At 34.9% G+C, this 13,418-nt stretch overlaps 1 protein-coding gene across 12 annotated transcripts in view; it reads left to right on the forward strand.

The window, feature by feature from the left end:
• NEXN (nexilin F-actin binding protein) overlaps positions 1-13,418 on the forward strand; it is a 47,318-nt gene that overhangs the window by 15,143 nt on the left and 18,757 nt on the right. For 7 of the 12 annotated variants that reach the window (XM_027599804.2, XM_027599730.2, XM_027599771.2 and 4 more), the window contains 5 exons: positions 6,135-6,213; positions 7,613-7,804; positions 7,997-8,075; positions 8,153-8,301; positions 12,877-12,918. In XM_027599804.2, the coding sequence (XP_027455605.1) occupies positions 6,187-6,213; positions 7,613-7,804; positions 7,997-8,075; positions 8,153-8,301; positions 12,877-12,918 (489 nt within the window). In that variant the 5' untranslated portion in view covers positions 6,135-6,186. The remainder of the gene's footprint in view (positions 1-6,134; positions 6,214-7,612; positions 7,805-7,996; positions 8,076-8,152; positions 8,302-12,876; positions 12,919-13,418) is intronic. The other 5 variants (XM_027599786.2, XM_027599793.2, XM_027599799.2 and 2 more) reach the window with 3 other exon arrangements.

Consider the following 13,418-nt stretch of genomic DNA (forward strand, 5'->3'; position numbering starts at 1 on the left):
AATTATGATCATTTACATATTAAGCAGCTATTATTTAGTCCAAGACATGGTCCCTAGTTGGCTGATATATGAGAGGGAGGCAGGTTGGGCAGAGTTGCAGGTCATTGTGCCCTTCTGGGAGGAAGGCCTGAGTAGGACATTGTGGAGTGAGGATGAAGGGAGGGTGGTAGGAGACAGAAAGGAGAGGATTTAAGGAAACTGAAAATGTTCAGCTGCAGTTTAGCATAATGATCCATTCCTTGACAAATGTCAGTACTGTTGGACTCCCTTCCACAGGAACTTCCTTTATGAATTTATGGTTCAGTGTTGAGATTCACTAACCTGTGTGACAATCAAATAATTTTTGAACATTTCAGGGGCTATGTCATGACTTTGTTGGAATCACATATACTTTAAAAATCCCTCATAAAACCAAAATCCCCACTGTCATCATACAATTAAAAGTGAATTTGGTTACTGTAGGAGGACACTGTTAAATAATGTTCTGCTAGATAAATTCAGAGGCCTTCTATACTCTTGGCAGTTTAGCAGAGTGATGAGAGAGGTCATTCCTTAAGAGATTGACATACATGTGAATATTGTTACTTGATTTTTCACTATCATTAATTACAACAAAAGGAGTGCCAACTTGCATGTTGCTGACTTGGGCACTTTTAAAATCAGAGAAAATGGTACCTGACCTTATCACAGGTAAATGAATTCACTAAATGAATTCTAAACCACAACCAGCTGAGTTAACTGCTTTTCATTCAGTACTTGAGAATCATTTAATAACTTAACTCTGGGGTCTCCTTAACTCAAAGTAATTCTAAGAGAATAACTGCTAGCACATATCAATTTAAGAGTAAATAAACTTACTTAAATAAAAACTGTGCTCACATGGGGCAAAATACCAGCACCATGTTCTACTGCCAGTTGCCAGCTCAAGACTACAAATTCATTAAATGTAGAGAATACTATCAGTCATGTCTTTTGAGCTTCCAGTATATTTCTGCTGCTCAGAATTATGGTTCTCAAATAATTTAACTATACTAGTAGGTTAAGCCTTCTAAGCTGGTTGGTATTCCCCTCCCTCCACCAGACACAACAGTTGTACTATTTTTTTGGCATCAGCATAATACAGTGTTAGGTAAGACTGCAGACCCTGTAGTCAGTCTGCCTGTGTTTATCCTGTGTCCACCACTCATTAGTTGTGTGGTCCTGGGCGAGTTACTTAACTTTCTAAGTCTCAGTTTTCCTATCTGTAACAATTTACAGATTGTTCAAACCTATTAGATAAACTCAAAGATACTATTCTCGTCTTAATATTTTAAGAATTTTATTTTTTTTAAAGATTTTATTTATTTTGAGAGAGAGGGAACACAAGCTGGGAGAGAGGCAGAGGGAGAAGCAGGCTCCCTACTGAGCAGGGAGCCTGATGTGGAACTTGATCCCAGGACCCTAGGTCATGACCTGAGCTTAACCGACTGAGCCACCCAGGTGCCCCGGAACCACTTAAGAATTTTAAAATTACTGGGCTTGGAAATTTTGAGAGAGGGTGGATAATAGTTTTTACCTGAAAGGGTTATTGAGGGGAGTGGATGAAATAATGCTTGTTAAACACTTGGCACATTACCTGGCACACAGTAAAGGCTCCATAAATGTTAGCTTGGATTATTATCATCATTTTATTCATATGTGATCCAAAGATGTATTAATGAGATAGTTTTGATAAGGACTGTGGAATAGAATTCTTTCTTGTGAAGTTAATGATCCAAACGTAGTCAAATTCATACCTTTAACTTTAGCACAGAAAGACAACTGGGTTAGCAACTGGAATATAATGCTGTTTCTACCAGGCAGAGTCACACCTTTTAAAAATAATAAAGGAATCCTGGGGTGCCTGGGTGGCTCAGTTGGTTGAGCCTCTGACTCTTGATTTTGGCTCCGGTCATGATCTCAAGGTTGTGGGATCGAGCCCTGCATCGGGCTCTGCGCTTAGTGTGGAGTCTTCTTGTCCCTCTCCCTCTAAATAAAATCTTTAAAAATAATAAAAAATATAAAGGAAGCATATAGATATTTGCCTGCTTGATCTTGAAATTTTTTTTCTCTAACATAAAACTATTTAAGAGATAGGAATTCCTACTGGTTTGTAATCTACACCTTAAAAGACAAGTCTGTAAGACAAAAAGCCAATAAACTTATTTTGCTACAGCTTTTTTATCATCAAAATGCAGAACAGAGCAAACTCAGCAAAGGATCACTTGCTCATATTTTCTTTAAAAAAGTTAAAGTTAATACTATTCAAATTTTCACAGACTTTCAGAGTTCAGAATACTGACATGCTATTTAAAAGACTATTTTCACTGGTTTTACTCATACTGAATTTAAAAATTAAACTTACTTTATTCTGAATCTATAAATAAGTCAAGATATAATTTGAAGATTTTTAAAAAATCAAATGAAGGTAGCTGATTCATTTATTCTCCAGGACTGTTCTTGACAGGCTAATTTTTCACCATCACCAAACCACACAATTTTCTTTCATTTCACCCCCCCCAAAAAAATTTTTTTTCTCTGAAGTTCCCTCTGGCCAGTTAATTTAGCTAAATTTATCAACCCCTATAATCCTATGTGAGATTGCTCAAAATTTCCTTTTACCCTTTGGTATTACTCTTTTAGATTACACAAATAATATATTAATGTGTACTCACTGGCACGGAAATGTAGTTTTTTACTGAAGAGGGTAAAAAAGGTAGTGAGGGAGACCATGAATAATGAAATTAATCAAAATTATGGGTACCTACTGTTAGGTATTATTCTAGAATTTTTCACATATGTTATCTAATCCTAACTAGGAAGCACAGAATTGAAATTTGGATTTAGGTGTGATTATCAAATTGTAATCAAAGTGTGAGGTGATAAAGGCTCACCTATGTTGTTACGGAGGCAGTGAAAACAGTGAAGTAATATATATGAACAAATTTGAAAGAAACATTCACAAATCTTGACAATCTATCATAATTTAGGAGATCTAAAAGAAGAATGAACTGGAAATAATTCTAAGGTTTGAGAAGCTATGAGAATGAAGGGTAAATTTTATTGGTTGTACAAGAAGAAATCTCTAATAGGTAACTCTAGATATGACCGAGTGATTCAGGTAATAGCTCAGGACTAGAGCTATTTGTTATTTTTATCTCAGGCACACAGAATTAGATTACTCACAAACCTTGGTAATGACACACAGTCATGCATGGCCTGCTTTTATTAGGAAAGTATTGTTAATAATGTAATCATCCACAGGCTCACTGAACAACAAAAGTTAGGATTTTGTTAATAATTACATGGAATCCTGTCCCATCCACCTCCATCATATTGTCTTCTTCCAGAGAGAAAACTTTAGCCCCAATGGCTTCACTGGAAAGTTCTTGCAAACATTTAAGGAAAAAATGATTATCAGTTGTACATGAGGGAAGTCTTATAGAAAATTAAAGAAGAAATACTTCCCAACTCATTCTATGAGAGCAGTATTACTCTGTTAACAAAAGCAGATGTTACAAAAAAATAAAACTACAGACCAATATCTCCGATAAACATGGATGCAAAACTTAAAGTTTTATCAAATTGAATTTATCAGTATGTTTATGTTAAAAGGATACCTCTCCCTCTCCCACTCCCCTGCTTGTGTTCCTCCTCTCGCCATCTCTCTCTGTCAAATAAATAAATAAAATCTTTAAAAAAAAAAAAAAGAGACTCAAGATGTCATTACAGATTCAATGCAGTCCCAATCAAAATCTCAGCAGGCATTTTTACAGAAAGTGACGACCTGATTCTAAAATTTATATGTGAATTCAAAGGACTCAGAATAGTCTAAACAAGTTTAAAAAGGAACAAAGAGTTACACTAACTTTTTCAAGGTTCATAAAGCTCACTAATTAGGCACCTGGGTAGCTGACTCGGTTAAGCATCCCACTCTTGATTTTGGCTCAGGTCATGATCTCAGGGTCCTGGATCAAGCCCCGCATCGGGCTCCCTGCTCAGCGGGAAGCCTGCTTCTCCCTCTCGCTCTTCCCCTGCTTGTGTTCCCTCTCTCGCTGTCTCTCTTTCTGTCAAATAAATAAATAAAATCTTAAAAAAAGAAAGAAGTTATACATCTACCATAAGGCCTAGCCATTATACTTTACTTACTTGAGAAATAAAAAAGCATAAAAAAAAGACTTGTACATGAATATTCATAGTAACTTTATGTGTAATAGTAACTGTAAACAACCCAAATATCCATCAACAGATGAATGGTTAACAAATTGTGGTATATTCATACAATGGACTAATATTCAGTACTAAAAAGGAATGAACTATTGATACATGTAATAACATGGATGAATCTCAAAAATAATTATGCTGGGTAAAGAGGCCTGACAAAAGAGTACATACAATCTGATTCCATTTATAGAAAATTTAATCTGCAGTGACCAAAAGTGTACCTGCCTGGGGATGGGGGTGAGAAAAGCAAGAAATGAAGGGAGTTAAGGGGTCTGAGAAAACCTTTGTGGGTAATGCATATATTCTCTTGATTATGGTGATGGTGTCACAAGGACATACATATGTCAGCTTATCAAATTGTGCATTATTTATTTATTTATTTTTAGAGATTTTATTCATTTGAGACAGAGAGATAGAGCAAGAGTATGAACAGGGGAGAGGCAGAGGGCAAAGGAGAAGCAGGCTCTCCGCCAAACCAGGAGCCAGACATGGGGCTTGATCCCAGGACCTGGGGATCATGACCTGAGCCGAAGGCAGATGCTTAACCATCTGAGCCACCCAGGTGCCCCAAATTGTGCACTTTTTAAAAGTGTAGTTTATTGTATGTGTATTAGTAAAGCTGTTAAAATTTTTTAAGCCAATGGATAAAATTCTGAAAATTACTCAATTCAGAAGTAGGTAGGGAAAGAGTAATAGAGGAAGAAAAAGGCAAACAAGAATAGTAAAATGGTAGGCTTAAGTCCGTGCATATAAATACATTAAATGTTAATGGAATAAATGCTGCAATTAAAAGATATCAGAATTGGTTTTTCAAAAAAGCAAGGTCCAATTATATGGACAAATATAAAGTAAATGCCTAGAAAATTATATACATCATGCAGACTAAACTTAAGAAAGTTGGTGTGGCTATTTTAATATCAGATAAGTTCAAGACAATGAGATCAAAAGGAAATTTCATACTGATGAAGGAGTCATTTCAAAAAGAAGATATCATAATGCACATGCACTTAAAAGAGCTTGAAATTACATGAAAAAAATAACAGAATTAAAGGAAGAAATAGCCAATTCCACATAGTTGAAGACTGTTAGAAGAGCTAGCCCCCCCCACACACACACACAAATTAGTAAAGACACAGATCTAAATAACACCATCAACTACCTTGAGCTAGTTGATATTTATAGAATAATATACCCAGTAACAGCAGAATAAAAATTCTTTTTTTTTTTAAAAAAAGGTTTTATTTATTTATTTGACAGACACAGCGAGAGAGGGAATACAGGCAGGGGGGGTGGGAGAGGGAGGAGCAGGCTTCCTGCCAAGCAGGGAGCCCAATGCGGGGCTCGATACCAGGACCCTGGAGATTATGACCTGAGCCGAAGGCAGATGCTTAACTACTGAGCCACCCAGGCACTCCAGAATAATTCTTTGCAAGGGCTCTTGATACATTGACCACGCTATTCTGGACCATAAATTTATAAGGATCTTTTTTTTTAAGATTTATTTATTTGAGAGAGAGTGTGTGTACATGAGCAAGGGGAAGGGCAGAGAAAGAGAAACTCAAGCAGACTCTATGCTGAGCATGGAGCCCGTTGCAGGACTTGATCTCACGATCCTGAGATCATGACCTGAGCTGAAATGAAGAGTTGGACACTCAACCAACTGAGCCACGCAGATGCCCCTATAAGGATCTCTTAATGCCATGTGCCTTGTCCCTTCTATACCCTGAATCTTGGGAAAAGGAGCTGAAGGTTATTCCAGTTTATTACTTGCCTGGATTGTGTCAGTATTTTTTGAGGAGCAATTAACATGCTATTTCTGTTTACAAAAATACATAGCATATTAAGAATTAAGTAATTAAAAATTGTTATTCAATACTAATCTATTTCTTCAGGTGCAAAAATACACAAAACTCTAAAATCACCGTGAGACCACATACAGCAAACATGAATGATATTTCCCAAAAGGCTGAGGTAAGTCTCCAACGTTAAAAAAAAAAAAAGGGGGGGGGGGAACGTAGGATTGACTATAGAGCTGCGGAAATGGTAGAGCTGCTTGGTGGAAAGGTCATAGTTCATAATGACCTAGTGTCAGGATAGAAAATGTAAAAGCTAAAATTCACAGGCTGTTCTTGGGCCCAGTATTTTCATTTGGATTCTAATCTTGGCAGCATAATTATTAAATTTGTGAATGATGGTGAAGTGGATGTGATAGCTAACACCTTGAACAGAATTTTAATACCTTGATAAGTCTTAGAAGTTATTTTTTTTAGTATTTAAAAAACTAGATTTGATGTATATCTTTAGGAGAAAGCAATAATTCACTCTCAGGAGAGGCTCCTTCTCAGCTACTTCTTCCAGCAGCTGCAGCAAAACTTCTCTTCGCCTTTTTCTGGCTCTTGGCTGTACTTGGAGTTGTAGTAAGAAGAGTTCAGTTGCTGACACCCCAAAATTATGAAGTTTAAAAAAACCTTAAATGGCCAATGACACCATAAGATGATAATAAAATAGAGGCTGGGTATGCCACAGATTAATAAGTAACTTGCCATTATCACTAGGAGAAAAGGGTTTGATGTTCTGAGGCACCAACGTTTTATTTACTGAAATTTTTTAGCAATCTGCTTAATTTTTGAAACGATGAAAATAATTGGCTTTCCTGGTTTTACAGTGGAGGGAAATCTTTCCTCCAGTCTTTTACTAGATTCCTCCTTTCCTGGGAAGCTCTTTTGCCGTCTCAGAGGTCAACCTACTTGGAATGATACAGCCTTTTTACACATTTTTAATGTTGGTGTACAGAGGTTCTAGATGGGTTGTGTAGTAGTCAACCTCTAAATCACTGCTTGTATGTGAAGACCCTGGCACATCTCGGCCATACATGGGAATAAAGGACTGCCCTTCAGTTTTATTCATATTTGATAGGGAAACAAGCAAGAGCATTGACATATGAAGTAGGCTTTAAACTTGAAAGCCTAAACTTTTGCCTTGTTTTCACTTTCACCTAATTTATTGAAATTAGTCCTGGTATCTTTTAAGTAAGAGATGTCAAATCTGAATTTTTAATAATGTAGGAAAATATATTGTTTTAAATTAGAATCCAGTATTCAATTTTTATATTTTACTAGCCTTCAGTTTCAGGGGAACATACCTACAAAATGGAACTTCTTTATATTAATAAGTTTTTATTCATATTTTCTAAATTTCATTTTTCATACTTTAGAAAATAATCAGATTATGATTGTACAAATGTTTCAAACTCATTTCTATTTTGTTTCAATAAGTATTTCTTATATTGCTTATTCTGATCTATCTTTACTTGATTTCTTCCTATCTTATTTTTTTTTAACTTTCTTCTCTTTATTTTCTTCTAACGAAGATTCTGCTTTCTTCATCTAAACCTGTCCCAAAAACCTATGTGCCAAAACTTGGCAAGGGTGATGTAAAGGATAAGTTTGAAGCCATGCAGAGAGCCAGGGAAGAAAGAAATCAAAGGAGATCTAGAGATGAAAAACAAAGAAGAAAAGAACAATATATTAGAGAGAGAGAATGGAACAGGAGAAAGCAGGAGGTTATTTTATTTTATTTTATTCTTGTGCAAAATTAATTTTCATCTTTTTAATTTACACATTATTATTCACATTAACCATATTTTATATTAACTATAAAATAATTTTCTGTATTTATAAGTTAATTTCAAACTCGGTATATAATATAACTTAGTCTAAATTTTGGACATGTTCATATTTATTTAACTATTTAGATTAAAGAAATGCTTGCTTCTGATGATGAGGAAGAGGTATCTTCGAAAGTAGAAAAGGCTTATGTCCCAAAGCTAACAGGTAAGAAACTTGAGAGGGAAATAAATTGCAAAACGGGAAACATAGCAAAATATCAAACATGTTTCATATGTTCTTAGGAACTGTTAAAGGTAGATTTGCTGAAATGGAGAAACAAAGACAAGAGGAACAAAGAAAGAGAACGGAGGAGGAACGAAGACGCAGAATTGAGCAGGATATGTTAGAGAAGAGGAAGATCCAACGTGAATTAGCAAAAAGGGCTGAGCAGGTATACACTAAATATGAAATTGGTATTTACTTCAGAAACTGACTGTACAGAGTAAAACTAATTAGTACATTGCCTAATTAAAATATTTTAATATAACACTAGCTTCTTAAATAGCAGCTAACTTGAAAACAAGATCTTAAGTACAAATATTTATTATCAAATGCCAAAAGGATAAGGGCAAAATGTCCTTATTTTAAGGTTGAATGCTGTACCATCTTGTCATTCAGTCCGTATTCCTTCCATGGACCACATTTCTTGTTTTTCCTGACACGTTAGAGGTTTTTACAAAGACGTAAGGGCAGTTTCACATAAACTATCCACAACGTGCTGGTCTTTCAATAGTAATCAATAAATACTTATTGGTTATTATTACACATTAAGGCATAATTAGGATACCTTCCCACTCAAGAATTTCAATCAAATCGTATTTTATTTAATAATGTTATTGTCAGCTAGCTTAATAACTTTTTTGTTTTTTAAGATTTTATTTATCTGTTAGAGACAGAGAGAGCATCTAAGATGGGGGAGCTGTAGGGCAGAGGGAGGTGCAGGCTCTCCGTGGAGCAGGGAGCCCGATGTGGGGCTCGATCCCAGGACCCTGGGATCATGACTTGAGCAGAAGGCGGACGCTTAACCATCTGAGCCACCCAGGTGTCCCAGCTTTTTTTGTTTTTTAAGTTGGTGGTAGGAGAGGGGAGAAATATGTGACAGCTATTTGCTTTAGATAGCCATTATTGATGCCCATAGCTGTAGGGGACAAATTAGAAGGGAGAAAAAAATTATTACTATGATTTTATATAGTTTCTTTAATGGATTTAGAATTTCTATATATTTTAGTTTAAAGCATGAGAAGTAAGAAGTTGGTAAGCATTTTTAAAATACACCAAGAATCTGGGGGTGCTCGGGTAGCTTAGTCAGTTAAGTGTCTTGCCTTTGGCTTGGGTCATGATCCCGGGGTGCTGGGATTGAGCCCCCCATCTGGCTTCCTGCTCTGTGGGGAGGCCTGCTTCTCCCTCTGCCTGCCACTCCCCCGGCTTGTGCTCTCTCTCTCTCTGTCAAATAAAATATTTTATTTTTTAAAGATTTTTTTTTTAGTACATATAGATGAAATGTCATGAAACCATTTTAGCTTCTCCTCCATCTCTCATCATTAACAAATTAACATAGTCTTCACAGTATAAAAACATTTTTATTGTGAAATTGTACTTGGCTCTTTTTTGCCTACTCTTTTAAGTGCCATAAATCTACTTGCTACACTCCTTTCAGTTTCCTACCTTTCTGAAAATAAAAATGACAAAGAAGGCAAAGCATATGCCATACTTAAATGTAAAAGAAATTTATTTACCCAGATTTTGCAAACAACTACTTTCTGTGGCACAAATAGCCACTTATGACATATGCCAGATGAATTATAGAAAAGAATTGGAATTTCTTATATTTTATCACTTTGTACCTCTTTATCTAAAGAAAGGATGACATGTACTTTATCTCTGCCATCTCCAGTCATCCAAGATGAGAATTTTTTTTTTTTTAAGATTTTATTTATTTATTTGACACACAGAGAGATACAGCTAGAGAGGGAACACAAACAGGGCGAGCGGGAGAGGGAGAAGCAGGCTCCTGGCTGAGCAGGGAGCCCGATGTAGGGCTCGATCCTAGGATCCTGGGATCATGACCTGAGCTGAAGGCAGACTTTTAATGACTGAGCCGCCTAGGTGCCCCAGAGAATTCATTTTGCAATGAAATTTCACCCAGGAGTACAAATATAATAAATATTATAGATTTTATGTTGTAAATATAAAATATATTAGCAGATATAATTACATTTTTAATATAAATTATAAAATAGGGTAATAAAATCAGACTAAAATATATAATTAAAATATAAGGATTTGACAACAAATAGTGGGTACGTGCATGGGGTTAGTCTACTTATTTTGAGTCTTATATACTTTTTCAGAAAGCACTAACTAGACTCATGAGACTTTAAGACCCACTACAACTCCAAGAACTGAATATATAGGCAGTGATTTCTCAAAGAAAAACTATGTGTGTGTTGAAGAGGTGAGTTTAAATATGATGAAGACATGGGATACTAAGAGAGGGAGACAAGGTATCAAGGAGAAAAACCCCAAAAAACACTTCTTTAGTAACTCCAGAAACTACATGGCAGGGTTCCTTAGAATCCTGGTTAATGAAACTTTTCGCTTATTACATTATTTGAGAATATGTAGGTAGAGCAAAATAAACAATAGTAATTTTATCTTACAAATATGGAAAGTCCAATTTAAAAATTTAAGTACATTTTCTGCTCAAGTCTAATAAAATTGAATATATCTTTGAATTTAAGAAGTATGATGTAGGTAATAAAGAAAATCTTAATGTTGGGGCACCTGGGTGGCTCAATTGGTGGAGCATGTGACTTGATTTTGGGGTCATCGGTTCGAGTCCCACATTGGGGGTGGAGTTTACTAAGAAAAATAAAGTCTTAACGTTAATTTGAAAAACCCACTTGTATAAGTCCATATTCAAGAATGCTTGAGAAGGGTTTCCTGACCCAGGAGGATAACTACCAGATTCTAGATCCTCTTATGATGAATTAAAAATGGGTATACTTTTTATACTGGATGTTAGAATCAAGGACCAATAAAACTTGGGGGAGAATCTTAATTCAGTATAATCTGGTTATCTTTGAGGACACTCTGACAGGCAAGGTTAACATCTATCAACTTAGAAAATAAGAATTTATTGGTAGGGGACTGGGATGTTGAAAATAAAGGGGACAAAAGGAAGTTCCTCTGGGAAGGAGTAAAAGGAATTTCCTTTTCATAATCAAAAGAAATAGTTGGGAAGCAGTTTTTCAGTGGTAGCTTCTGAGAGCCAACACTATAACAGAACTGAATGTCTCAGTTCTCTGTGAATATACTGACACCATGGCCACTCAGACAAATTCACCTTTTCCTTTGTTTATGGAAACCCAATGAAAATAAAATTATGTTAGTGGCTTAAAATGAGCAAAGAAGAAAGCATACAACAACGAAACAAAAGCCACTCCATAATATAATTTATTATCTTATCATAAGCTAATAAAAATCTGAGAAGGTTTTAGTAGCAAGTAAAAGAAATTTGGAGTTAAGAAATTTAGAATTTATCTTTCCTATACTGTCAGTGTCTGGCTTCTCACTGTATCTCCTAGAACTTTTTATTGAGAGACAAATGTGATTTGTCAAGGAATTGTTAGCATTCTTTGGAAGGGAAATACTTTTTTTTTTAAGTTTATTTATTTATTTAAAGTAATCTCTACACCCAGTGTGGGGCTTGGACTCATGACTCTGAGATCAGATGTTACATGCTCTTCCAACAGAACCAGCAGGTACCCCTGAAAAGAAATAATTTTGTAATTATTTTATTATGGCTTAAAATTTTTCTTAGTACAATACATCATTCAATAAAACCTTCACCACTTACATAGCAAATCAGTGTAATATATAATTGTGCAAAAGAAATCATTCTAAACAAAACAATAAAATTATTAAAATGTAAAATAGATTTATTTTTAATAAATTATTCAGAATTTATTTTTCAAGAAATTTGGTATCTTAATAAAATGTATTAATTCTCCCGTGACAGAGAATATAGAAAAGGAAAGTGAAATGATGAAGAACAGGGACTTAGCCAGTCCAGTTCCTCCTATGAGCCAAGGTACAACAGAATTCCCTTAGACTGCATAAGGAACAAACCACTTCCAGACTCTTTCACTGATGTTAAAAATCACGTTAAAACAATAAATAATATGAATGTTTACTTTCTAACTTCTCCCATTTTCCCACTGCTTATGTTTCCTTTTCCTGAGATCTCAAACATTGCATTATTTAAATTGCCTAGCTTCTTTCTCATTTCTGTTTGTTACATACGTTAGCCTGCCGCTCGAGCTACCCTAATGGTGTTTCTTATGAATAATGTCCAAGTTGAGACCCCTTCTACTGAATGAGGGCCTTTCTTTCCTAGATGTGGTCAAAATAGAGAGTAAACAATAATATCAACCAGAATTCTTGTCCCTTCTAAACCAGCCATGTGAAAGTTAGTGCACTGCATTGTTTTACCGTCAGTTATATTTTTGCCATATATTTATATTGCAAAATATAGTCATGATTATTTGATTACTACTGATAGGTTTTACTTTGGCTGGGGCAGAGACTGAGAATGGAGAAATGTTTCTGTATCTCAGTTTAAATTGCTAATTTAATTAATAATTGCTACTTGTAAGCTTACAGCAGGTCATAAGAATTTGGTCCATTATTCAAATTCCAGAATTACAAAGGTAGGCTTTAATTTTTTCTTAATATATTCCCTAGATATTGATTTGATGTCAAAATACAAAAACTAATATAAGGTTTAATCTCCACTTAGACATAATAGGCCAATTTGGAGAAACATAAAAATATTTCAAAAATTATAAATTTGAAAATTTACTGTAAGTCACAGCTAAATTACTTTTCAGTTGTATATTTAAAAGCAGAAAGCAGAAAGCAGAAATTCAGTGTAATGTAATGATATGAAATTCTCATTCAATAGATTGAGGACATAAACAATACGGGAACTGAATCAGCACCAGAGGTAAATGGACATTTCCTTTAATGAAACATCACCTAAAATTATCTGGTTCACAAATAATCTTTTAATTAAAAATGAAAAGCATTTTTATTTTTATTATAATTATAGCAACAACAACAAAAAGGACAAAAGTATTTTGCAAAGCAAGATCATACTTTTGCACTTTCAAACACTAGCTTAGTGTCTTAAAAGTATGGAAAAAAAAAAGTATGTTTTTGCTTTCATGGTTAGAGACACAAATCTCAGATTGAGATACTCTGCCAAGACTGTGTATTTCTTGAACTGTTACTAATGGTTGAGATTGTTGAAAGCTAACATTTTTTAAAAGCAGGGTTTTTTCCATCATTTGTCTTCCTCTTTCCTCAGAGTTCTTGATAGTTTGTTTTGATTATCACATACTAGTATCTAGTAACATGAAGGAATGTTCAACAACCACAAAAATGTTAGCTAATTCCTTTTTACCTAACAGAGAAGGTTAAGCATAAGTCAATTTGATGGTGTGC

Source organism: Zalophus californianus, chromosome 4, assembly GCF_009762305.2.
Source record: "Zalophus californianus isolate mZalCal1 chromosome 4, mZalCal1.pri.v2, whole genome shotgun sequence".
NCBI lineage: Eukaryota > Metazoa > Chordata > Mammalia > Carnivora > Otariidae > Zalophus > Zalophus californianus.